The sequence below is a fragment of the Rhinolophus ferrumequinum genome, chromosome 22, assembly GCF_004115265.2.
Source record: "Rhinolophus ferrumequinum isolate MPI-CBG mRhiFer1 chromosome 22, mRhiFer1_v1.p, whole genome shotgun sequence".
Lineage (NCBI taxonomy): Eukaryota > Metazoa > Chordata > Mammalia > Chiroptera > Rhinolophidae > Rhinolophus > Rhinolophus ferrumequinum.
This window is the reverse complement of record NC_046305.1, coordinates 52,615,598-52,641,856: the sequence shown is the minus strand read 5'-3', so window position 1 is coordinate 52,641,856 and position 26,259 is coordinate 52,615,598. Positions and strand designations below refer to the sequence as shown.

General features: G+C 53.5%; 1 protein-coding gene across 1 annotated transcript in view; it reads right to left on the bottom strand.

Moving 5' to 3' along the window:
- INTS3 (integrator complex subunit 3) overlaps positions 1–23,440 on the bottom strand; it is a 33,541-nt gene extending 10,101 nt beyond the window's left edge. The window contains exons 1-13 of the mRNA XM_033093039.1: positions 22,729–23,440; positions 15,515–15,598; positions 14,640–14,723; positions 10,117–10,230; positions 9,835–9,919; positions 8,453–8,519; positions 6,128–6,272; positions 5,097–5,226; positions 3,747–3,844; positions 2,222–2,413; positions 1,271–1,358; positions 662–741; positions 216–307 (exon numbers count right to left, since the gene is read on the bottom strand). Of these exons, the coding sequence (XP_032948930.1) occupies positions 216–307; positions 662–741; positions 1,271–1,358; positions 2,222–2,413; positions 3,747–3,844; positions 5,097–5,226; positions 6,128–6,272; positions 8,453–8,519; positions 9,835–9,919; positions 10,117–10,230; positions 14,640–14,723; positions 15,515–15,598; positions 22,729–22,872 (1,403 nt within the window). The 5' untranslated portion in view covers positions 22,873–23,440. The remainder of the gene's footprint in view (positions 1–215; positions 308–661; positions 742–1,270; positions 1,359–2,221; positions 2,414–3,746; positions 3,845–5,096; positions 5,227–6,127; positions 6,273–8,452; positions 8,520–9,834; positions 9,920–10,116; positions 10,231–14,639; positions 14,724–15,514; positions 15,599–22,728) is intronic.
- Between the last annotated feature and the right edge of the window lie 2,819 nt (positions 23,441–26,259).

Here is a 26,259-nt window from a genome sequence, read left to right as displayed (position 1 = left end):
CTACAAACCGATCGCCGCACAGGGGCACCGGGGGACAGAGAGGCATTTGAAGCCCTTTATAATGCGGTGGCAGGAAGGACGGTCCTCTAAGAGGCAAGAGTGCTTTTCACTCCTCTCGGGGTACAGGGGCAACGGTGGTGCGGCAGTGTCTGGAAAAGCCTGAGCCACCGAAACACGAGAAAACACCCCGCCCCGCCCACGGACACAGTGCTTACGCCAACACGCGTTTCTCCACGATGTGATTGAGGGAGGAAAAGACGCCGTGCCGCACGTGGGCCTCCAGAGGCGGGGAAAAGTTGGGGATGATCTGGAAGGGCAGGGAGAGAACACAGGGCTTTCCATCCAGAGTGTTCTGCTGAACTAGGGCCAAAAAGCTGCTTTGGTTTTGATCGGGGACAGCGGGGAGTGCGGTTGCAGAGAGGACAGGAACGTTCCTGACCATTCCAGACTGAAATGGGAAACCGAGTGGACCCCGCTGTTCCTCAGGGTGACTGAACTCTGTTGTCATCATCACCCCTGAGGCTGACAAGCCCCATGGAGACATGGAAAGACCCAAGTGCAGCAGTGGGACCAGGTCTGCTCCCCGTCAAGGGGCACTGCTTAGAGGGGACACTCGCAGAGGCTCAGCCAGGCCTGAGGAGGAGAGGCTGGTGGCACTTACGCGGCACATGAAGTCCAGGAGTGTGGCGGTGATGGCTGGGTGGGGCTTCATGGAGTGATGCATCACCAGGATGGCGGGCTCTGCGGACACGGCATTAGGGCCCCGCCTCAGAGTCTGTCCCCGCACCACAGCCAAGCCATCCGTGTATATGGACGGCTGAGAGCGTGTGTGTCCCAGCCCCAGGATGGCGGGCTCTGGGGACACGGCATTAGGCCCCGCCTCAGAGTCTGTCCCCGCGCCACAGCCAAGCCATCAGTATATACGGACGGCTGAGAGCGTGTGTGTCCCAGCCCCATTCCCACTGAACCAGCCCCAGAACAGCTGGAAGCGCTTGTCCCCACCCCCCCACCCCCCCCCACCCCCCCACCCCCCCGACCCGGTCCCCAGCACTCAGCCTGGAGGAGGGAGGCAGCAGGAGGAGCGGCCGGATGTGGGCAGCCTGCCCACCCCCACCGTGCAGCCCCCTGCGCCCCCCCGCCGGAGCCCCAGGCCACGGGGAGGAGAGGGTGCAGAATCGCTGGGCCTCATGAAAGCAACTTTCCTTCGAGGTCAAGGGGGCAGTGACAGGGACAGCGGTGCTGCCCCGTGACGTACGGCGCGGGCACACACCTATGTTCATAATACTGTCCTTCTCCGGGCTAAAGAACAGCCAGTCGTAAAACAAAGCCAGCTTGGCGTTCGAGGCGGCGACATTCGACTGGAAGACAGAGGACAGAAGGACAGGCTTCACCAACCAGCTCCTTTCCCTGCGGCCCAAGGCAGGTCCCAGCGCCAGGACACTGCTCCATCTACGAAATCCGGTTCCGAGTGACCCAGGGCGGACCCCTCAGCGTGCGGGGCACCCCAGTCTGTAAACAAGTATGAGGCCCCTGTGGTCTCACCAACCCCGGCGTCCGCACATCCAGAACACACCATGTCCCATAAGGGGGCACACCTGGGCCTGGGGTCCCTGGTCACCCCTGAGCTGAGACAGCACTGGTCTGAGCCCTTGCTGGGTTCCCCAGGGACACTCCTGAAGGGGAGACCCCAGGAATAACCTGCTGTTACAGCTGAATCAGCACATTCCAGGGACCCAGTCAGGAGGGGGAGGGGAACCTCCAGAGGAGGTCAGAGGGCAACGAGACGCCAGAGTGCAGTGTCCCACCCCGGTCACAAGGAGAAAAAGCGGCTCCGCTGCTCATTCACTACGATTGGAGAAGGGATGTATCCAAAGCTGATGCCAAGGGCATGGCAGTGAGAGATCTGAGGAGCAGAGGCCTGGACCTGAGCCCATGTGGTTTCTGGAAGCAGGGACGCCTAGGAGCCCAGGCTTGGGGACTGGCAGTAACAGTGCAGACGAACCTGTTCAACCCCAAACCCAGACGGGAATAATGAGTGCAAGAGATTTCTAGAGACAGGAAGGGAGACGGGGCAAAGGCTGACTTTCAGGAGGCAGTGAGTGAAAGCGGCCCTTAGGGGTCCAGGGGCCTTGGAGAGTCAGGAAGAAGCGCGGAAATACGGAAACACGGGCGACACGAGGGGAGAACCCCACAGCCTCGACCCCACAGCCCCGCCTCTCACCGTGCAGGTCGTCAGCAGCCAACCAATGATGGCCCAGCGGGGCAAGATGTCTGAACTCAGCACTTCATTTGAAGGGTGGACCACCCCACAGATGTAGCGGATGAGGTCACAGCGCAGAGACTGGCTGTCTGGGGTTGACAGGTACTGGCGCTGGAACCAATCCTGGTACCGCTTCTGTTGACCAAACCGCACCTGGGGGAGTGGACGTTGGAACAAGAAACGTGGAAGGGAGACTGGGGTCTCCGGGCAGAGCAAAATGAGCGCCATTCAACTCGAGGCTTGACTAGACCTCAGCTTCTTCCCACAATTTAGCCATTAATTCATTCTCTCTCAAGACTTCCTGATTCAAATATTCTTTGATTGTAAAAAGGTGCTGGCAGCCATGTGCCGGTGGTGCATTCCTTCTTGCCACCGACCTGATGGCACGTTTACCCCGTCCACTCCTGGCTCCTCTGCTAACTCTCCAATCACGAGCACAGTCTGTTCCTTTCTCGAGCTACTTGTGAACAGCAAGGCATGTTCCTGGAGAACGAGAGCTGCGCCCGTTCCCCACTCAGCACCGACCGACGGCTTTCTGACACAAGTAACCTAACAGGCTCATTGCCCGAGGTCCACGGACTCTCCCAACCTTCCCACAATAAGTCCTCCCCCAACGGACGCTACGTGGTTACAAAGGGCAGCACGAATGAAGGACCCCGGTCTGGGTTTCCTCTTCTGATCCCCAAATTCAACCAAAACAGACAGCAGAAGGGTGTAAAAAAACCTCAAAAACATCTAGAACAACACCGCCCAACAGAACTTTCTGCAAATGTGGCGCCTGAAGCCGGAGTACTTCATCTTTCATTTTACTTAAACTATCTAATCAGCCGGGGGCCACCACGTGGGACAGCGCAGGTCCCAATGGTTCTCCTGCACGACCTGGGAAACTGGAAATTGGCTGGAGCAGGGGTTCCCTAGTGCCAGACTGGCTGCAGAGCTGTTGCCTGGAAATTCTGTTAAAAATACAGAACTGCCAGTATGATTCTCTGGAAGACGGGGACCCAGGAAGAGCTATTTTTCATATGCTCCGCAATTCTCACAGGTCAGCCACGTTTGGAAACCAAAAGGCAGCTCTTCCTGAGAGCTCATGGTTCACCTGGAGAAACTGTGGGTGTCCCAGAATGGACACCCTCACTGTCCCCTTTCAGTGCATCTCGCAGTCGTCAGTTACGTTATTTGTACACAGCTACTGGTTCAATGGCTACTTTAGACAGATTGATGTTCCACAAGAGCTGGAACTGTCTCTCTCTTATTCAACACCGTATCCCCTGCTCTTTTTTTTAAGTAATTTTTTATTTTGCAATTGCAGTTGACACACAATATTCTATTAGTCTCGGGTGTATGTGCCCCCATTCTGAGCACCATGCCCAATGCCAGGTGGAGCGGGGTGGGGTGCCCACCTCACCTCGATGGGGACAGGCGGGCCGGCTGAAGGCAGCAGCCCGGCCTGCGCCTGCGACTTCTCCTGCTGCACAGGCGAGCTTACCCTGGAGGTCATGAAGAGGAGCTTCGTCTCCATGTCTGGGGTCAGACGACACGCTAGGAATTTTCGGGATGTTCTTGACTGAAGAAGCTGTAGGATACCTGGACCAAGTGTGGAAAGGAAGAGAAAAGCAAGCAGCCTGAGGACCAGAAGGAATGGAAAGCAGGGGGCCTATGCCAGGGACTGATGGCCAGTGGTCTTGCTCATGGGGAAATTCTAAGACCAAGAGAGGCAGAGCCTCGGTGCTGCTGGGCGCTAAGCAGCAGCTGTGTCTGGTCCAGCGCCTCCTTCCTGGGACCCAGGGGTGTGCGTTCTCTTCTGCTGGCCAGCCAGGGCCTCCACTCGGTTATTCCAGTTGGCCACATGTGGGAAGTAAAGGGGGGATACGGGCAACCCTTGCCACTCTTCCTGCTCCTGACAGTCCTCACTGGGGCCTGGGATCAGCGCGGGATTGTGGCCTAAGCACGAGCTCTGGAGTCCACATCCTGCCTGACACTTACTAGCTGTGTGGTCTTGGGCCAAAGATATACTTAATCTCCTTGAACCACGTTCTTTATCTGCAGACGTGGAAAGTAAAATGTCCATCTTACAAGGAAGCCTTGGGGATTAAATGAGTTAACACACATGTGCCTAGCACACAGTAGGCCCTCAAAACAACTCAATCACATTGAATTTAAGAGCATGTAAGGTAGAACTTGGCCCTCCTTTCCTGACTGCCCCAGTCCTAGACTGCTGCTTTCGTGTTGTGTGCGCACACACACACACAGACACACACGTGTTGGAGGTGGTGTGGGGAGCAAAGCTATAGTTATTGCCCAGACCACAAGCAGGACCCAGGCAGGGGGAGAGGGAGGTGGGAAGGAGCTTGGCAGGAGAGGCACACTGAGCCTCTTTCCCTCCCCCAGAGGGGATTCTGACCCAGCTGGACCCTTGGAATCCAGAGGCAAGACTGCTTCCAGAAGGAGCCTTCTTTACGGGACTAATTCCAGCCCCTCTGCTGACTCAGGCTCACGAGCTGACCTCTCACTCCCCTGCTGGAAAACGGTCATTAGCTCACCTCCTGAGCCAAACAGCTGCCGGCAAGGAGGAGGAGGTCCCGTTCTCTGCCTCCCTGTTTCTTAGGAGTACTGACAGCTGGAGCCTGCCAAGTAGGGGCTGTCTGGGAGCCACATGGATTGTTCTACACATCTGCCATTCCCATGTACAGCTGTACTTGGCAGAGCCTGCCCGGTCCCAGGCTTCCTATAGTTGACTGCCAAAGCCTCTCCTACCCAGCGTCCTCTGCCCTCTTGATTCAAGCAGTAAACACAATGACCTCCCACCTCTCAAGGACAGGATGCCGCCCTTACTTACCTGTGAACTGAGGACTCAAGGCCTGAGGGTTATGGATGATATCTTTCCAAAGCAGTTCAAATTCTGGTATCCTGGCAACATTCTGAAGTAGCCTTACGAGGTCCCGGCCAATCATCAAACATTCCATGAACTTGATTGGGGAGGGGGGGCACGGACAGGAAAGAGAACGAGAACACGGATTGTTTACCTGCTGCAGGGAGGACAAAGGACAGCATGTTCTAGGGAGGGGAGGAAAGAGGGTCGAAGGGATTATACGGTTCCTTCTGGAACCAAGGGATTGGCTCCTAGCTGTCCAGGGGAAGAGAGGTGGAAGTTGGGGACTGACGCCAGGAGAAGTTACTGGACACTGCTGGCGGCCTGGGGTTTCCACTTTAGTCTATTGCCCTCTCCTCCAGAACTGTTTCCAGCCAGGTCAGAAGAGACTAAGATTCTAAAAGGAAAGGACTGGCAAACTGAGCCCCAGACATCTTACCCCCAAACTCACTCAGTCCAACGGAACATTCTGTGGTAACGGAAATAATCTGTATCTGTGCTGCCCAAAGGGCTCAAGTGGCTCATAAGCACTGAAAATGTGGCTCAGTCGGCGAAGGAACTAAATGTAAAAATGCTACCTGATCTTAATTAGTTTTCATTTGAATTGCCACATGTGGCTGGCGTCTACTGCACGAGCCCAGCCCTAGGGTCATTTACCCCTGGGAGATGTGACAGTGGGCCATTCATAAGGTCACGTGACCAGGGCCATTACCCAGGTGGGTAGATGCAGAGGAAGACCTGGGCACACAAGGACAGCCTGTGCCTGTGGTGACAAGTGTCCACGCAGCTGAGCAGGTAGCCAGAGCAACAAGCGGCATTTCTGGGGAGTAGCCGGTTCCACACTGACCCCCCACCCTTCCGCCCCCATCTGTCAGGATGATGGAAAACACCGGCCCCTGGCCCCTGCGTCTCGCCAACGTGACCTCGCAGGCGCAGGTGGCTGCACAGAGCGTCCACGGGGGCCGTCCTGGGCTGCAGCCCCAGACTCTCGTCCTCACCCGTTCCCGCAGCAGCGAGATGCAGAAGTCCACCTCCTTCTGCCGCAGGGCCTGCAGCTGGGCGGTCCCGTGGTGGTCCACGACCAGCCGGAGGTACGTGTACACGGCCATTGCGATGAGAATACTGCTCTTCAGCACCCACTCCCTGCGGGGACAGACGGAGGAGCCACCTGCACGTCGGCCCTGCCGCCCCTCCGCGCGCCCCTCCGCGCCCAGCTCTGGGGCCTGAGGGTGCTGTCGCCCTCTAGGGCTGTTGGCTGGCTGGGCAGGGGACGACTTCCTGCTCCTCTCCCAGGTGCCCAGGAAAGGTCAATGCGGAACGGAAGCCTTTCTCTTTCCCACACGGCTCCTGGCCTCCACTGAAACAGCTGTTTGTGACTCGCTTTCACACACTGACAGAGCGCTTCTCAGGTGCCACACTGTGGCAGGTACTAGGGACAGAAATAAACCACAGCTTCCTCCCCGGTCAGACAGCGGGGGGTGGGGGTGCAAGTGTCCCGAAGTCACTGGTTCCTAAGTGAGGTCTGCGGACCGCTGGGGACCCTGGCGGTTTTAAACACACCGCGCGGGCCCTCCACCACGCTTATCACTCGTAGCCACCGTGCCACAACCTTCCCCGGGCTCTCTCCAGCCATGGATTCCACTCCCAGACTCTGAGTCACCTGCCCTAAATCACAATCTGAAAAGAACAAGATTTGGGACGCAAAGCCCATTTTCCCAGGAGTTGCAGAATTTCCCTGGGGAAACGGGGCAATGAAAGACTTGTGTGTGCCCTGCTGCTTTACCAGGGGGAACACACAGTGGGGAGAGTCCGAAACTCCAAGGCTGTCACAAAGTGCCCAAACGGGGCCCCGTCTCCCCCAACAAACAGTTTGTAATGGTTTTGGCACCGCTGCTGGAAGGAGGGAACCAGAGGAAGAAAGTTTAATTAATCCAACCAGGCAACATCCTGATTCCGGAAAAGTGCTCAAGCCATCTAATTAAGAGACTTTGGCCCTTTCCTTTCACAGAAGGAAAGCAGCAGCCAGGGACACTGGGGGGGGTCCCCCTCCCCTGCCTGCTACCCTATGATTCCGTAGCCCTAGAGACACTGGGGAGGGAGGGAGACGGAGTGTGTGGCAGAAGACAGTTTTCAACTTCCAGGGACTCAGTGGCACCCAAGGATGGGAGAGTTTTGGAGAACAGGTGGGCAGTTACCTGACACTTGGACACAGAGACTGCCTAAGTGAGGGAAATTCAGCGTTAAGGTATGGGGACAAGTATCTGACAGCAGGAACAAAATGAGAACAGTCACTTTTTAGGACGACTGCTAGCAGAGATGACGAGCATATCTGAATCCTGGGGTGGGATAATGAAGAGAAAGAGAAGAAAGGCAGACCCTCTGAGCCAGGATGCCAGAAAGGCACAGCGACCTCTGCCAGAGAAGCAGAGGCCTGGCAAGAAATGGCTAGGCTCTCGTGCTGAGCAACCGAAGCAATGTCCCCAGCTGCCGCGGACGTCCACGCCCAGGGCACTGGGTGGCACAGCACGGCGCACCTGGCACAGCTCTCACACTGGGGCAGAGCACAGAGCACAGAGCACAGAGCACAGCCTCCTCTTCCTCGAGTGTGACTAAGGAGGGGGGCCATTCTGCGGAAGTGCAGGAAACTGGTTGCTGTTAGCCTCTCGATCCTTTGACCACTATGGGGTCCCCCCCAAGGCCGGACACTGAAACCACGCATCTGGAAGTCTGAGGCCACGGGACCAGGAGGAAGGCCTTACCCTCAACCCAGTTCAGCTCTCACCAACTTTCTGGTCCTCTGATGGGGAAGGGGCTAAATCAGCGAGAAAACCCAACAGGGTTTTCTCCGCCTTCCTCTCCCCCACTGGAGCCTCCAAGCCCCACGCGCAAACTAGAGCAGAAATCCATTACCTCCTCACTCCCACTGCCCCCGGGGCTACTTCGACAAAAGGGGAGGAGGGGACGGATGGAAAGTCTTGGAAGGGAGAAAAGGGGTACCCGCCAGGCCTGGGTACTTGGCTGGCCCCACTCTGCTGAGCTCATTCTCCCCTAGCTCCCCCCAAAGATAAACATTCCAAGGAGGTCTGGATCAAAAATAAACCCTTATCAGATGAAACGCGTTTTTCCTGGACTCTGAGATATTTCAGGAAGACCTTCGTTCCCACTCCTTCATCCCTGGGGCGACACTAGGCACTAACTCCTCCCCTCGTCTCCCTCATCCGCCTCCGCGTCTCCACCTAAGGTGTTTGGGGTCACCGAACAGTCCTCACACAACCGTTTCGCCCCATTTCCCACCCTCGTCCACCTTTCACAGGCCACTCTACCTCTGCTCCGTCAGGATATCCAGAACACTCTCCGCCAACCAAATATTCTTTGCTGTAACATCCCCGCCTGATCAAAGGGGGAGAAAACAGAGAATCAGAAAGGCTAATTAGCAACTCCAATCATCCAATCCATTTCTTCACCCGTCCTGCTGGTCAATCCTAACTGGTGTCCCGTCACTGATGTTCTGAGTGCTGGAAAAACTGCCCATTGTTCTGCCAGGCGTTCAAGTTTCCCCCTTGGCTTCCAGAGAGAAGAGAAAGGAAAGTTCTGGATTTTTCCAGAAACGGGTCTGGAGTGGGAATACTGCGCCCCTCAAAAGGGAATGTCTGGGAAGGAGACATGAAAAGCCCACGGCTGGGCAGAAAGGATGCTTTCTGCACAGGCCTGAGAGGTGCAGGTGTCTGGTTACAGCTGCACTCCAGCCTCTGCACGTCTCAAATCCTGTGTCAGGCTCATGACAGGCCAAGGGTTTCTTGTTTCCAGGCAGCAGTCTACGGTGCTTGCTAGGGTACTTCCTGGGGCAGGATTAACGTGCAGCAACGCCAGCCCAAAGCCTTAGGATGGGAAGTGGGGACTGGCAGTGCCAAACAGGGAAGCAAATGCCAGGAGAGTGGATAAAAATAGCCAGGACAATGCTGTGTCTTGCCCCAGGTCCTAATTTAAAAATTTCACGTTCACATAGTCACACATCACATAGATTAAGGTTTATACGCATCAAAACAGGAGTATCAGTGTTACATAAAACAGAGGAAACAAAGAACCAGTGGGCAAGGGGAGACAGAGAGACAGAGACATTTTGAAACACACGCATGCGATCTGGGGCATAGGAACGGCGGCAGGGGCAGGCCTCTGGGATTCGCCGAGGCTCCGACAGACGCCACCAACGCCAAGAAGATGATAAAACCTAAATGTCAGGGTCTGTTCTCTGACATGGTTCGTCCCTCAAACTGGCCCTAATCAGATGTCATCGTTATTGGAGACCAAGAGCTCAGAAATGGGGGTGGAGGCAGGGAACATGTCTGGGTCTCTGAGAGCATAATGTGATGAGAACTAATTATTTGCCCTCACTGCTCTCCCCATTCCTTCCAGACCCTTCCTGATCCAATCCACCACGAAACCCCACCCACAGTGAGGCCTGACTACTGTACGTCAGGCCCCGAGTCTGGCAGGAAGGAGAATGAGGCAGGACCCACAGCTTCAAAAGGCCCCGGGTGATTTTCCAAGTTCTATCTGCAACATAAGTGGCCAGGAGGCGCCTGCATACGGAGCAGAGTCTACGTGACCCAGGAAGGGAGTCCCTCGGGCACCCAGTCAGGCCCCATGGCCTGGATGTGGTCTCTGGGCTCCTCTTTCTTCCCTGAGCTCTTGCCATCAAACTCACCAGCAATCTGCTTCATGAATGTCATGCAAACACCATCGGCTCCCAGAACCCCACTCTTCACTAGTTCCCGTACCAACCACACCAACTGAAGGAGAGAGGAAAAGACAGATGAAGAAAAGGGCCTTCGAACCCGAGAACGGGGCCGATCCAATCACATCACAGCTCAGGGGTACAAAGGCAGGGAGGGCTCTGTCAGCCCCGTCCCTCCTTCCTTCCGTTCCCCAGGAGAGGCTCCACCCTCTGCTGCGCCTCTGAGCTGCTCTCTCTCTGCTCTGGCCTTACCTGGGTACGGCAGGTGTCCTGCAACTTCAAGTACTTCTCCATGAGGACCTGGTTGATTTTATTCAGGACAATATTCATGCCGTCGCGACTCACCAGGGCCAAGTCCCGGTAACACTGTGAGGAGAGAGCTTTGTGAGCGGAGCGGGGGCTCTGGTGAGTCCAGACTTTCCACTCTGGACGCTGTCCTTCCATGGGGCTCCTCCACCCCAAACCTACCCCTTGCGCCATGACATGGCAGGAGGGGCCGAGCTACTCTAACAAGGCAGAAAAGCCTGCTAAGTAAGAAAGGCGCCCTGCCCCCTGCCTCCCTTCTTAGGAAGTATCACACTGATGCCACAAGCTGAGCAGAACCAGGTGGAGGCCATCTGCTTTTCATCTGCTAGTAAAAGGTCACCGTAGAACGGGTTTGGTTGAACAGGCTGGAAAGGACCCCGAAGAAGTTTTTAAACCTGTACTGACCCAGCCAGATGAAGCAAAGGGCTAGGAGTACGAAGGGAAGACGAGGCCCCGGAAAGAAAGGGCAGAACCACACCGAACTTTCTTCACTGAATGTCTTCCTTCTTTTCTCTGGGCTGCCCTTTGCTTCTGCCAAGTATTGAAAAAGGAGGGGTCCTTAAGCATACCCACCCCTGGAGGAGGTGAGGGAGGCAGGCCGATTTCCTGCGGGTTCTTCCTTCCCTTCCCCCCAGAGACCAGCCTCCTGGAGAGCACCTCAGGGGCCTCATTAGCAACCTCCTTAGCCTGCTGTGTTCTGCGCTGTCAGGGTCTCAGCAGCCAGGGCAAAATTAGGGAGGCAGCACCCCATGACCTCAGAAGGCTGGTACGAGGGGGGCACCAACCCGAACAGCAAGTACAACGGCTAAATGCAGGTATTATCGCATTTGAATCACACGACAACTCCCTGAAAGAGCTACTAGTTATTATCTCTGTTTTCACAGACGAGGAAACGGGCATAGAGAGGGTCACATAATTCGACCCAGTCACATGGGAGATGAGAGGAAGACCGAGGAATCAAGTCCAGGCGGCCCAGTTCTAGATTCCATGCTCTAAATCTCCCTGTGCCACGGTCACAAACAAGCCAAAGGACAGGCTGCCAGGACGGACGGAGGTTTCCGGTGGCCTTGAGAGTGCTACATTTCTAACCTCTTTCCTCTCAGTGGTCAGAAGAGAAGCTGTCCTCAAGACCAGCTGCTCCCCGGCCTTGGTGACTAGGGACTCGAGGAGATTGGCTCCTGTCACTTCCTCTTGCATCTACTGTCCTTGAGTCAAACTCATTAATCTGATGAAAATACCAACACTTGAGATTCTCCCAGGTGTCAGAAACCTTTCAGGTGCTAAGGAGAAGTTCATTATCCTCTGACTCCACCTGGGGGGAGGGCTGGGAGGTCAAAAGTATAAGCAAGGAAACAAGGAAGAGATAAGGGACCCAGAAATGTTGGGAGTTCCTGCAGAGGCGTGAGCCACAGAAGGGCAGGGACCACGAGGGAAGGAGAGGCAGAAGGAAAATGTACGTCACGCCCAAGAGAGACACCACGACTCAGAGGAGAGCCCCGTCTATTCAAACAAAGCAGCAATCCCAGAAAGGCAGAAGAGACCCAGGACCCGGGAGCAGGACGCAGCTCGCAGGAGACACAGGGGCAGGTGAGGGCAGCAGGTACCGTCCGCCCGATGTCCCTCTCCAGCTGGGACTCTGTCAACCACAACTGCTGGTAACACGTGGCAGCTGGGTACCAGGGCTGTCATATTCCTTACGTTGCCAGCGGTCTCACCAACCTCTGTGCCAGTTTGCTGACTGGCTTGGAAGGTACACAGACGGGAAAGAAACTCAGTGGGGAACAGAGAAAAACAGCAGAGTCCCCACAGGAAGGCAGGGTGACAGGATGGCGCTGAGCCAGCACACCTGTTCTGACAGCGACCGCCTGGGGAGGAGGAGCTCCAGCCTAGGCCCCCACACCCCTGCCTCCTTTCTGGAGCTGCTGCGGAGAGAAGTACCGGGTCAAGAAGGATCAAGAACGGCCAGGGCCTGGGTCCTGAAGCCCTGGATGGAGACCTTGGCGGTAACGTCGGGCCCTTCCCACTGTGTACGGACTGCTAGAGCCTGCATGGAAGCTACGGCCCCCAGCTGAGCCTCCCTGCTCACCATAGGCCCTCGGCCAGGCCTGCTCCCAGCTACTCAGACATCAAACAGGAAATAAATAAGCTCAAAGAATATAAACATTCGTAGGAGTTGCCAAGAGGACACATGCAAGTCAAGAAGGTACAAATGGAACAAAAGTCCCTCTCCGCCAACACCGGACCTGTCTCCTGCTGGGTTCTCTTGCCCAATCCACCCTCGTCCCACCCCCAGGAGTCCTGCTGAGCCTGCCTGCCAGTCCTGAGCACACTTCTCATGTGTTCAGACTCAGTTTCTGCAAGCACCCTCGGCATCGGCCCCCGTGAAGAAGTAGGAACAAACGGATCTCCATCCATCCTGAGGTGTCAGTGCCAGGACAGAAGTCACCCCAGAGAAACCCTTAGAAACACGCCCCTTGCTTCAGCTGACGCCTAAAACAATGATTAGGACCGGTCCTCATCAGCAGTGTCCCCTAAACTCCTGCGGGACACAGGTGTTTTGTGACACCACCACCCCGTGGGGGAGAAGGATCAGAGCGCAGACCCCACCACCCCAACCTGGCTGACGGTCTCTGTCAGTCATGGACACGTCCTCACTCGCCTAAGACTGTGTCTCCTATTCCCCCACCTCCACCCCCTTCGTCTGAGGGCCTGACCTGGGAGCGTGACCCCCGGAGGCCCCCAGATAGGGGGGTACTCGGAGACCTGTAGCAGGTGAACATAATCCTGGTGCAGCCGTCCACAGCAGCGAGACCCCCGGTGAGGCCTCGGGCCGCCGTGACGAGGCTGCCACAGGGCAAGAGGGAGGCGAGGGGCTCCAGCGCCTTGGCGTGACCGGACGGACACATACCGGTCCGTCATCGGCACCCCAGGCAGAGCCGAGGCCTCTCACTGGCAGGCCAGGACAGAGCCAGCACTGCCCACACCCCGTCCCCACTGGGCTTTACCCCAGCTGACTCCGATGCCACCGGAACCAACACACCAGCGGGCAAGACCACCTCGCAGTGAGACGACTACACGAGATGTTAACTGCATTTATAAAAAGTCGCTCAGGAGAAAATCAAACCTCAACCCCCCCCCCACCTCTACACCCCCATCTTGGGCAACAATTTCTTTCAAACAGAGGGGCTGGACTGCACGGCAGCCCTGTTTACCACCACCAAACTGGAGGCCATCGTTCGCCTTCGAGGACCCTGCTGATCAATTCAGCATAAAATTGAAATGCCAATTCAACAAACAAGGTCCCAGCCCAGAAGTGGCCTGTGAAACCAAGGACTTGTGACTACTGGCTGCCCCCATCCCCCGCGCCCCCCACGCCAGCTGGCATCAAAGGAGGACAGACACATCAGCTTGCCACGCCTGTAAGTCCTGCCCCTGAGGTCACGTCAAGCAGCCCTGCCAGGGGGCCCTGGGCGTCCTGTAGTTGTCCTGGGAATGCTTCTTCTTTGGTGTTCCTTATACAAATGACAACGTCTCTGACCACCAGTCACCTGACAGGTAAACGGGGAGCAGTGTGGGGAGAGGGGCAGAGCCACCCCTCTCATACGGCTTTGTGGGAGGATTACATGAGAGCCTGTCTGGACAGAGCCTAACACAACGCTGGGCACAGAGCCCAGGTGTCCCCTTCCGCACCCCGTTGCCCAGGGAAGGGCCAGAGAATATGGAACCCCCCACCCGAGTCCTTCTCTCTTAGTGCCACACCGCTCATGCCAGAGACCACACAGGCTTCTAAACCATCACGCCAAGACTCAAAGGGCACAGAACGGCTGGGAAGGGGAAATGTGGAGGTGCCAAAGGCAGAAGTTTGCTACGTTATTACAGAAAGAACAGAATCCAGAGAGCTCATCCCTCTCCTCAAGGAAGGACACCACCGAAAATATTCCACGTGAAGGAGACTGTCTGTGGCGCGCCCACCCGCGCTTTCACACAGCTCTCCTCAGGGGGTCTGATCCGGGTCCTCCAGTGTCCCCTCGTCACTGCACCGTCACTGCACCCGGAGTGAACACTCCGCTCTCTCGCATCCCACCTGCGGCTGCGCTAAGCCTGCCCTCTCTTGCCCTGCCAGGGATGGGACCTGCAAACTCTTCTGGGTACGAACCGCCATCGGACTTGGTCACAGTTGTTCCGTTCTCTGGATTAAATCCCAACTCTTTAACCTGGACTCGTACATCTAAAACGTGAACCCCTTTCAATGCTTTCACCCTCGCAACTGCCTTCTCTTGCCCTTTAGCATCAGAATCCAGGGAGAGAGAAAGGACTTTAGTCAGAGCGACCGGCTCACTGAGAAGACAGGGAGCGGTAACCACACTGCAGGCCCGGGCGGCCCAGCTCTGCTCACAGGGTCAGGCACGAAGCGCCACCTATTCCCGGTCGTACTGAGGAGGCCCTGGGTCCCCAGCAGGGCGCCTTACCTTCTGCGCTTGGGCAGGTTCAGTGAGGACCAGGGTGAAGAGACCCAGGCAGACTTCCTCGTGCTGGGGGGGCCCTTTGCACACCTGGGACACGGGGAAGGAAAAACACAAGTTGTCACTCAGAGGAGCAAAGCTCTCGAGGGCAGTTTCCCCCAGAAAACGTGGGCCTCCTGCCTAACCTGCAAAGGAGGATCATCAACTCCTAAATCTGATGACTTCCTTCTCCTAACAGGGATCGGGCATGCTTCAGGGGCGAGGAGGAAGGCAGGACGGACTCTTATTGGTTTCTCAAGGCTGGATGCAGGCCAAGGGCAGACAAGCGTAAGTGTTTAAAATGGAAGAAAAATCCTCCTCCACCCCTTGACTAGCCTATAACAGCCCTCGGCAGAGAAGGAGCTGCAAAGAGAAAGTCATGGAGAACCACGCACACCCACGGCTGAGACCGTGGGCAAACCACTGAAGCGCTGCCACTGGTAAGGTGAAGACACAACAGGAATAGCTGACTACTGGTAAGTAGGTAACACTTACCAGACATTCATCACATGTTATTATTCTAAGTCCTTTACACGTACTCTTTCAACTCCTTTCAACCTCACAGACTGATTAGGAAATGTAAAATATGGGAGGATTGGCAAAGAAAAAAGTCACTAAAATCACTAGAGAACTGTGAGTTATTTTGTAAAGTTGTTATTTCAAGACGTCTCAGGCTCCAAGAGATGGACCCCCCGGGGAGACAGGAGCCCAGAAGCCTGGCTCAGGGAGCGCAGACGCTGACCTCAGTCCCCTCACGCCTAGCCACTGAAGTCTCGGTCCAGCAGATCACGTCTCAGAGCTTTCAGAGAAACAGCCGTGGGATGGGGGAGCTTTATACTCACATAGGCGTTAAGGGCGTCATTGGCCTCTCTCTCTGAGACCCCAGTGGTCATCGATGTCACAATGCTCATACATCTTTCCAACCTCTGCGAAAGGAGGAAAAAAATTAAGAGTATGTCACACCCCTAAAATTAGAAAAAAAGTTCCACAAAGTAAAAAAAAAAAAAGGGTATCTCATGGCACTACCTATGAAGTGCTTCTGGCCCCAAAAACGTTTTCAAAAATTCCAACCTCATCATATCTCTAGATCTAGCTACCAGTTTATAAGTCAGTTCAGGGACATAATCAGCAAAACCCAAAAGGTGGAAAACATGACAGGTGGCTTGGTTTCTTTGATACATAAATTGCAATGGAAGAAAGCAGGGAGGGAGAAGCCCACATATTAAAAGATAAATACCTACATAATAAACAGAGAAGGGAAGGCCCCTCCTTACAGTGGCAGGCCAACTAATAAATGCAGAAGGAATGACGGGGGTGTAAAGAATTCAGGCAAATATCATCAATGGATGCTAAAACCGGAAGTAAAACTTACACAAGCAAGAGGGTATGTACATAGGTTCAAAACACTTCTTAATTACAAAGGGAAAACAGAACCGCAGGAAATCCTGGAGGATACCACCTGAACCAAGTGACCAAAGCTGATGTCCCCAAGAATGAGACAAACTGACACCTGACACTACACGTCTCCAATAGGCGGCACTGAAGAGGTTGTGACACCGCTTCTATGGTTTTCTTGCCAAAAATGAATCTCAGTCTCATCATGAAGAAATTTCAGACAATCCAAACTGGAAGATATTCTACAAAACAACTGGCCTGTCAAAGTGTTTAAGATCATGAAAGACAAAACTGGACTAAGAGCTGTTTCAGATTAAAGAATGAAAGAGACAGTATACACACTAGGACGTGGGATCCCGGGACCGCTTTGATAGACATTATTGGGATAACCGCTAACACTGGAGTATGTGCTACAAATTAGACAATAGTAACATATCACTGTAAAACGTTTACTCTTGGGCCGGCCGGTGGCTCAGGCGGTTAGAGCTCCATGCTCCTAACTCTGAAGGCTGCCGGTTCAATTCCCACATAGCCCAGTGGGCTCTCAACCACAAGGTTGCCGGCTCAAGTTGAGTCCTGCAAGGGATGGTGGGCTCCGCCCCCTGCAACTAAGATTGAACACAGCACCTTGACCTGAGCTGCCTCCCGGATGGCTCAGTTGGTTGGAGCACGTCCTCTCAACCACAATGTTGCCGGTTCGATTCCTCGATTCCTCGAGTCCCACAAGGGATGGTGGGCTGTGCCCCCTGCAACTAGCAACGGCAACTGGACCTGGAGCTGAGCTGCGCCCTCTACAACTAAGACTGAAAGGACAACTTGACTTGGAAAAAAAGTCCTGGAAGTACACATTGTTCTCCAACAAAGTCCTGTTCCCCTTCCCCAATAAAATATTTTTTTAAAAAAAAACAAAAAACGTTTAATCTTGATAGTAGAACAGTGGTTAGTAACAGAAGACCCTTGTTCTTAGGAAATCCACACTAAAGTATGTAAATCTCAAGTGACATTGTGGCTGCCATTTACTCTCAAAAGGCTAAGATAATATTGTACATAGAGAAAGACAATGACAAAGCAAATGTGAATTACTGGTGAATCTGGGTGGAGAACATATGAGAGCTCTATACCTTATCATTTTTCTCTAAGCTTCAAATTACCTTTAAAAGTTATTAAAAAATTAAAGAGATATATCAACCGAATGCAATGTGTGGTCCTCGTCTGATTACTGATTTGAACAAACCAATTATAAAAAGAACTTCCGAGACATTCAAGAGAAATTCGAGCACTGAATATTACATTGAGGAATTACTGTTACTATTTCGAGGGGTGGTCTTGTTGCTGTTACAAAAAAGTCCTGCTCTCTCAGGCACATATATGAAGTACCTACAGACAAAACGATGTATCTTGGATTGGCTTCAACATAGTCCAGACTGGGGGAGAGAACACAGATTGCCACCTGCTGATAAGCACTGAAGCAGAGTGATGCTTACACAGGAGTTCTACTATTCTCTCTACTTTTTAATGTTTGAAATGTCTCCCCAAAGAAGGTAAAAACAAACTTAAGGAAACTTGAGTGTGAGGAAAGAAGAGGACCAACGGAGAACAAAAGGCCAAAGCAAAAAGTGCCAGCAGCGTCTCGTCAAACCGGGGAAGGGGGCAGCCATTCCAGCCCGTCCAGCAGCCACTCGGCTTCACAGGCAGCTCTCATACGGCCTGTGCTCGACATCCGGTGGAGAAGCGTCACTGGTCCCCGTGCCAAAGCCGTACTTATGCTAAATACTGACAAGATGCTGACAAAATGCATCTCATATTAACTCAGTGGGCCTCTCCGTGATCACCACCTAAACTACTTCCTGAGTCTTTTATCTTGAGAATGAACCCAAAAACCTTTCAAGGAAAATCACTTCCCACTTCCCATGACGTCGCTACTGGCCAAACAGAGCCAAGCAGGGCAGCGGTTTGCTTCCCCGGACCCTCGAGGTCATCCCACAAAATCTCGCTGAGACCTGGTTCTACCACAGCCCTCGGAGGTCAAAAAAGGACGACGGGAGCGAGACCCCGGGACGAGGCAGCCACGTTTCTCCTGAGACCCTCACCCCTGGCGAAGAGTGCGAGGTGGCACGGGCCGAGTGGCTGAAGGCAAGGCGCTGCCACAGCCACCCTTCAACCTAAAGCAGGCCCGAAGCCACTGGGGTTTGGTGGTGTCACAACTTCACCGCCAGGCAGCAGGTCTGACTACACCTCCAATTAGGTCAGACCAGCGGCCTGGCCTCCTTCACCGGCACCTGCGGACTTGTGAACAGGAGCTGTGAGGCAGGTCACAGGAAAGCCGGGCGGTGACTCTCAGCCCAGCCCGCCCACCGCGCTGAGGTCCCTCATTACCCAGGCTCGCTCCTGTACGATTAGGGGAGGGAGGCAACCCCCAGGTTGGATTTTCTCTTCTTAAACTTCAGCCCTCAGCACCCCCGATACTGATCAATGACGGGGCATCAGTGCCTGCAGCCACCAGGGCCACAGTTTGTGCCGGCAGCTCTGGGGGGCCCTACTCGCCCTGCCTGGGCTGACAAGCAGTTTCAGAGCGGAGGGAGACGGTGGAGAAGCAGAGTACTGCATCCCTGAATTCCAGATGTGGCTTCCTACTCGAAGGAAGGAATCTGCTGACCGACACACCAGCCAAACAGCAGCGAGCAAACTGACAACAGAACCCCCCACCACTTGCCGGCCTTGAGCTAATCCTGGGGAGTTTCCCAGCCTCTCCAAACTCTGGTCTTGTCCTGTGCACACACAGATAAAGCCTGTGTCAGGAGCTTGCTCTGAGGATTACAGGAGGTCACCTCCGTGAAAGACCAAGCACACAACCTCCGTGGGATTAGAACCGATGCGCTTGGTGAAGAGGCTCAGCAAGTGCACAGCTAACCTAAGGCCCAGAGCCCCCACGGCCTCCAGACTCCTGAAAAGTGAACCCTGCTCCTAGTGGGCACGGGGCACTGGGGCACTGACCGGGCTGAAGAGCTCCCCCTCCCACCTGCCCCCTGTAAACTCTTGCCTTCTAGGAGAGAAAAGGGCAGGGGAGAGGGAAGGAGGCCTGACCCACGGGCCCGCACCCAGATCCTCTGTAGCAGAGCCGGCTACACAGCTCTCCCTGCAGGCTGGCTGACTCTCAGCTGTGACGTCACAGATCCCGGACTGAGGCAATTCTATGGGTCACTGCCCAGTCAAGAAGTGGCCTCCTGGAACAGGGAGGCCCAGCTGAGGAGGTGGGAAGTGGGAGAGGCCAGAACTCGGATGTGTGGATGAAAGCAGTGGGGAAAGAAGCGTGAGGGCCAGTCCTTCCCAGGCAGCAGGAGTATAAAAGATGCGCTCTCCCCCACTACAGAAACTACTTTTCCAAACGGGGATGGGGGAACCAATTCCAAGTTATTCGGGTTGACAGAAAGACTGCACCCCCTCAAAGAGGGCCACAGAGGGCCAGATCCCCACAATCAAGGAGCGGTACCCCTCACTCCCGAGTCTCGGGGCCCTTAGTAAAGATGGAATCGTGTGTGTAGTTGCTGACAGCTGCGTGGAATGGTTGTGCTCTGAGTAAGCCCTCCACACGGCACCTCGGGAGCTGAGTAAATATTTACCATCTCCAAGAGCTTCTGAGTTAATTTTTCTAGTACTAAGAGTACCTGGCCATGGTTTCCATGACAGCAGCAGCAGGTAGAGCAGTAGCGGAGGGGGAGGTGGCCCTCCAGTTTGCCAGTATATATACAAATACACGTCCCTGAAGCTGGGGGCTGACATCAGAGGGCTCCCGCTCACCTCTCAGTTACCCCTCCCTCAGCCAGGTGACTACACAGTCTGGTAAAAAGTGTGTGTGAACTACTCCCCTCTTATGGGAAGTCAGTGAGTGGCCTCGAAGGACTAAATTCCTCCATTTCAGAAAAAGATATGATCCAACCTGCAAAATGCCAAGGATCCACGTTAGCAAAGTTACTGAACACGCTGCGTTCCAAGCATTCTACAAATTAGAGACACCTGTGCATGAAATGAGGCTTTAAGGGGGAAAAAAGTTAGAGATGACGCAAAGCACATTCCCTAGAGATCTGGCCCAGACAAGGTAGGAATTCCTCCCTGGAGAAAAGCTGGGAGGGACATACCTCTAACCAAAGGCAGCCCTGAGACCTGTCCACAGCTTAAGAGCAAGTGCTGACTTGTTGGGGCCACAGCTCCCGCTTTCAGCTGCCTTCCCAGTGGACCGGGTCCTTCTCGGCAGAGGGATGACCAAGAGCTGTGAAGACGCGTGACACTGAGAGCTACGTGTTCTAAACGCCTCCAATCTGGCACTATTTTTATCTCATTCCTCACATCGGGATGGAGATGGGCAACAAGTCCCTCTTCAAAGAGAGGAACAGGGCCAAGGAGAAGAAAGGTGACAACACGGTCCCTTGGGGAGAACTCACGATCCCCACCGAGGACGTCCCCCACCCGTGCTTCGTACTCCAGACTCCTCAAGGGCCTTTTCTCATCACGCCAACTCCAAGTTCCACGGTCTCATCACTACCCTGACCAGCTTTTGTTGTTTTAACCTTCCTGTGGGTGTGTTAACTGAGTCTTTAGATGGTAAGCTCTGGAAGGTAGACTCTGGGTCTCCCTCATCCTACTTTCCTATTGCACTCCGCACACAGGAAGCTCAGAAAACTAGTTCTGAGTTCCTGGGCAACAGATAGGCCTGCGTTGGAAAATAACCAAGCCAGAACAAGCAGAGATCAGTCCATCAACGTCAGGGTTTGATAACTTCTGTGTGCAGAGCTCTGTGGGGAGACACGGCGGAAGAAGCCAGTGAGTCCTGTCCTAAGAGACACTCTGGTCCAAAGGGAAACACACACATAGGATTAAAACCAGAATGGAAAGGCTTGCTGGAAAATTCAAATGCAAAGGACAAAAGGGCAAAGAAGGGAAGGGGGGAGCCCAAGACATGCTGGGAAAATTCAACACCAAGGACAGCAGAAAAAAAGAGACCCTCCCTCGCCCTTCTCCCTGGAAAACAGTTGAAAGTTCACGCTCAGACAGTCCCAAGAAGCAAGAAAATAAATGCTTCCTCTCTTTTGTGGTCCCCTCCTGCCCTATCACTTGGTTTACTAGCAAACGCGTCACTGCTCAGAACAGGATGCTGTACTGCTCCGTGGCACAAATTAGAGCAGAGGCAGGATGACCCTTCTGGCCATCAGGGTGGGAAATCCAACCTTTGGGGTCTCTTCCCCTCCACGCAAACTGGTGGAGGGATCAAAGGCCGTCAGCTGCTTTCTTTCCACAGTTCCAGAGCTCCAGTACTAGAACAAAGGGCTCAATGAGAACTTTGACAATGACAGTGGCAATTGTGACAATGACAGTTTCCAAACGAGTGGGTAATGTAAACTGCCAGGCAATCCTCGAGTCACTTTTATTGGTTGTGGGAGTACCTTCTTTTTAGAAGCACTGTGTCTGTCCCTAATTATATCCACCTTAGCTGATAAAAACAACAGCAGAAAACAAACTGATTCATCTGAAAGCGCACAGCATTATGGGGGAGCAGCAGGACGGGAAGCCAGTCTGCCAGCAGACATCTGCTGACAGATAACCTGCAAAACTGCTACCCAGCCACCTCTTAGTTCACTAAGTTTGTTTTTGGTTATGCTCCACCATCTTCTGACGGAACCAACATTTTTTCCCAACCGAAATTACGAATGCCACCTAGCTGCCTGCCCACGCTCTAATAGCTGATGAGGGCAGTGACAAAGTGAGCAACAGGGAAATGGCCAGCGAAGAGGCAGGCCTGTGACCTTACTCATCCTGCCCCTGCACAACCACTGAGTGAATGTACTGGGTCTCAGAACAGTTCAACAGTCACGACCCGGCTCTGGGGCACATATTCCTAAGTGGGTCTCTTGGTGTGTGGCACTGAGGAGAGGCACATGACCAACTCTGGGTGGTCAGGGACAGGGCGAGGGGAGGGTCGGCTACCCCCAACCCCGTCTGAAATCCCCGCTCAGGTCCACTTTCACGGCCTCGCTGCACCCTCTTTCTCAGCATCTCTGTGTCTGTGCCCTCCTTTGTGTGTGCTCTCTGGTTCTGAAGGACAGTCCCCGAGGGAGCCCTCACGAGGGACCACTCAGGCCCTCACCCCACTGCTGTAGTTGGCGCTAACTAACCACCCCTCACTTTCCGTAACACGGCACTCATTCTAAATGCCCAGGTAACACCACTGGCAGTGGACTATGTCCACATGGGGTCAAGACTATGTAACAGGGGGGTCCAAGGTCTGCTGCAAGATCCTGTCAGCCCCAAACACACACACACACACACAAATACATTACTTCTCAACTCAACAGATGACCCCCGTCTGAAACATGAAGAAGAGCTGTGGCCTGTGTGTGGAAGAGAATGTGAAAAGTAATCCGGCGGACCTGGATGCTGCACCCCTTCCTCATCGACACCCCCACCCGTTTTCAGACGCGTGGCGGCTGTTGCCATGACAACCTGTCCAGGAAGCTGGCCCACACTTCTTCCTCCAGGAGCAGGAAGTCGGGAGCAGTGTTTGTGTTGCCTCAGAAAAACCGTGAAGGCCCCCCCCCACACCCCGTCTCCGCTCCAGCATCCCTCCTCAGCCCAGTTTCTGAACTCCCTTCCCCACCCCCACACCTACCTCCTCTAACTCATCCTTGGCATCCAAACTGGTTGAAAGTAGCAGCCTCCCCCCTCCTGGGGCTCCTGCTCCCGCTCCTCCTCCACCTCCCGCTGCTCCCGAAGCAGCTGCTGCTGCTGCCCCCTTTCCCTTCTGTAACTCCATGGCTGCGGCCAGGAGACGGGAAAAGGCCAGGGAGTGGACCGGTGGGAAGGCCTAGAAGTGGGGAACTCGGGGGTGCCAGGGACGGGGGGCAGGAGAGGCTAGTGGGGGAGGGGAGGGCAAGGGGCCCGGGCCGCTCCACTCCTCCCTCCTCCCCGCGAGGCCGCGCCGTGGAGGCGGCGAAGGCGGACGGCCTCAGGTCCTGCCTCTCAGTGGCAGCGCTGAGGAAACGCCGCCGGCTCCCGAATACGCCGGGTGAGGGTCTGCGCCCCCGTGGGCAGGGGCGGGGGGAGGAGAGCCCCTGCTGGCTGCTGACCCTCCGAGAAGCAGGGAAAACCTTAAGTTTCTGCTCAGGAGGTGGGCGAAAGAGGCGTCCTGCCCCGAAGTACGGGCTAGGACCCCTTCCTGGTTGGTGCCTCAAGGGTTGGGGTGCGAGGTTCCTTTGGGTCCGGCCCCGGGGGGTGAGGGTGAGGCAGTAAGCGCTATAGGAGGGCACCGAGGACCAGCTTCTCCCTACACCACACAGAGGCGGCCATGGTGGAAGGGCGGGGGGTGGGCAGGCTGAGGGCGACGGCGGGGGAGGGGAGGAATCGCGGAGCCCCGCGCCGGAAGTGAGCAGTCGCGGTCCCCGGCCTCCGCCAATGGCGGCTTCCGCGGTGGCGCTGAGTCTCAAAGCGCTCGGCGGACGACGGCCTTTCCCCCGGCTGCCAATGGTATTGAGGAGAAGAGAGACCGGTCTGATGGACAGCTAGAATGCCCAATCGCGTCCCTTGTTTATCGCGGGGGGCGGGGCGGGCCGACTTCCCGGAGGTGGGGTGGGAGTGCGAGGTGATCGGGAGGCGCGAGGCTGCGCCTGCGTGCGCTCAGGCGCACGCGCGGTGCTGGCGTTCGCCCTCGTTTCCTCCCTCGGTCTGGGGCTTGGGTGGGTAGAGAAATCCGGGAACTGTCCCTGGGTGGCTTTGGGAACCCCCAAGCCTAGCTACTAATTGGCCGTGTAGGGCGAGAGATCGGCGCTCTCATCCTAAGCAGCCCCGGAGCAAACGCCATCAGATGTTATGGAGCCGGTTCCCAGAGCTGAGGGTGCATCACACAAGTGTATCTGCTCACGCGTGCAGTTGTTAGCTAGACGTTGAGAAAAAGAAATGCATGGACCCACTTGTCCAAATTGAGTTGTGCCAACACTAGATCTTGCGAAATGTCACTAAGTGACAGAGGATCTGTCACTGGAGACATTCTACTCTCAGCCATACCCCAGATCTATTTTGAGTGCAGTGTAGCCTTGATTGCATGAGTCCATTTTATATTTTCTGGTTCCCCATCTGTATCTCAATAGCATTTTCCATTGTTTCAGGAGCACTGTAGGATTGTCTTACAGATCCAAAGACATCAAGTTTCACTATTTTTTAAAAATCCATATCTCATACTTTATATAAAATGGAGACGAGGTCTTTGAGAGGATTATATGGACTAATGGGTGTGAGCTCACTTTTTAAACTGGAAAACACTGTACAGATGTTAGCACTACAGGCGATCCTATTTCTACACTTGGCTTAACATTTTATATATATACACTTACTGAAGTGCTGCAAGTGGTCCTTTAAGTTGACTCATTCATTCCTTTATTATATATGTTAGCATATTATATATATCAGGCAAGTCATTTTGACTTTCTGCAAATTATTTTACCCTTAAATTAGGAAGGGGCTTGGCTGATCTCTAAATACCCTTCCAGCTCTGGAAGTTCTGTTGAGTATGCTTTGAATTCCTTCAAAGTCAAAGCACTGCATTAGCCATGAAGAATATAAACTTAAGTCATTACAATAACTTTACTATGGGACACTGGAAACACAAAGATATGTTGTGAAAAAAGAAAAGTAAGGCTTAGAACACCATATCTGTGCTACTATTTATGTGTGGGTTTTTTAAAGTGGGAACTGGGGGAATGTATAGGTATATATTTGTAAATACAGAGACTATCTCTGGAAGCATCCACAAAATCCCCTGTAATTGTTGTCTCTGGGTAGGAGACTGCATGACTGGGAGATGGAGTGGGAAACTTACACTTTATATGCTTGGATGGTTTAAGATGTCTTGTGAGCAAGATGGTGGTGGCCTACAAGCCGAGAGAAGAGGCCTCAGAATGAAACCTTCTTTGCTAGCACCTTGACCTTGGACTTCACAGCCTCCAGAACTGTGAGAAATAAATGTCTGTTGTTTAAGCCACCCAGTCTATGGTATTTTGTTATGGGAGCCCAAGCAGATTATACAGCTAGGATATGAGACCCAAGGAATCTGGTCCCAGGGCAAGCACACTTTACCCCTACATCATACTGCCTTTTTATTAATACAAAGTAGAAAATGGAGTGGTGATTTGGAGATTTTTAACGTTTATAATTCTGTAGTTGTTTTTGTTCAACTCACTGCAATGTACGTGTATTATTTTTTAAACTAAAAAGTCCAAACAGGTGGCCGGTTAGCTCAGTTGGTTGGAACATGGTGCTCTTAACAACAAGGTTGCCGGTTTGATCCCCGCATGGGCCACTGTGAGCTGCGCCGTCCACAACTACATTGAAATAACTATTTGATTTGAAACTGATGGGTCCTGGAAAAACACATTTAAGACAAATAAAATAAAATCCAAACAGGTCAAGAACAAAAGAAAAGAGTTATGGATAAATAAAAGCATCTTTACTGTAATAAACTCCAAAAAACTGATAACGCTTTAATTTAAAGCACCTAGTTCTAAACCTAACACACATGAAATCTTAAATAATCTAAATAATTACAAACAAGTGAATAAGTATTCAGGAATGTTGATTCACTATTCATTATTAGAAAGGTTTCTGGAAGCTCTAGATTGTCCTCCTAATTGCTTTATCTGTGTTAGTGTCAGTATTTGTCCCCAGCAACCCAAGAGCAGAAGCCTGTTATTTTTGACATTCATTCTTTTTTTCTCCCAGATTCAATGAGTCACTAAAGGCCTCTTGAGTTTTTCTTAGAAATGTCTCTGGAATTTATCCCTCTCTCGCCAATACTATCTATAATATATATCTCCTTAGGGATTACAATGGATTTCCAAATCATTCATCCTGCTGCCACTTCTCTAATTTTACTAAACTATCCTCTCAGACACCTTCTAAATTCTCAAATCCTCCATCTTGTCTGACTCATCCCTACCTAATCAACATATTCTCCCAAGACTTATTTTAATTTCTGTAATTTAAAAAGAACTGTGTAAGTAATAAAAACTCATTATGACACTTCAAACATCAAAGTAGAAATGAACCCTCTTTTCCCCCTTCACGCCATTCTCACTTCTGAGTCATCAATGTCACCAATATGTTGTATAACCTTTCTATTTTTTCAAACATGCATCAACACATATCCACA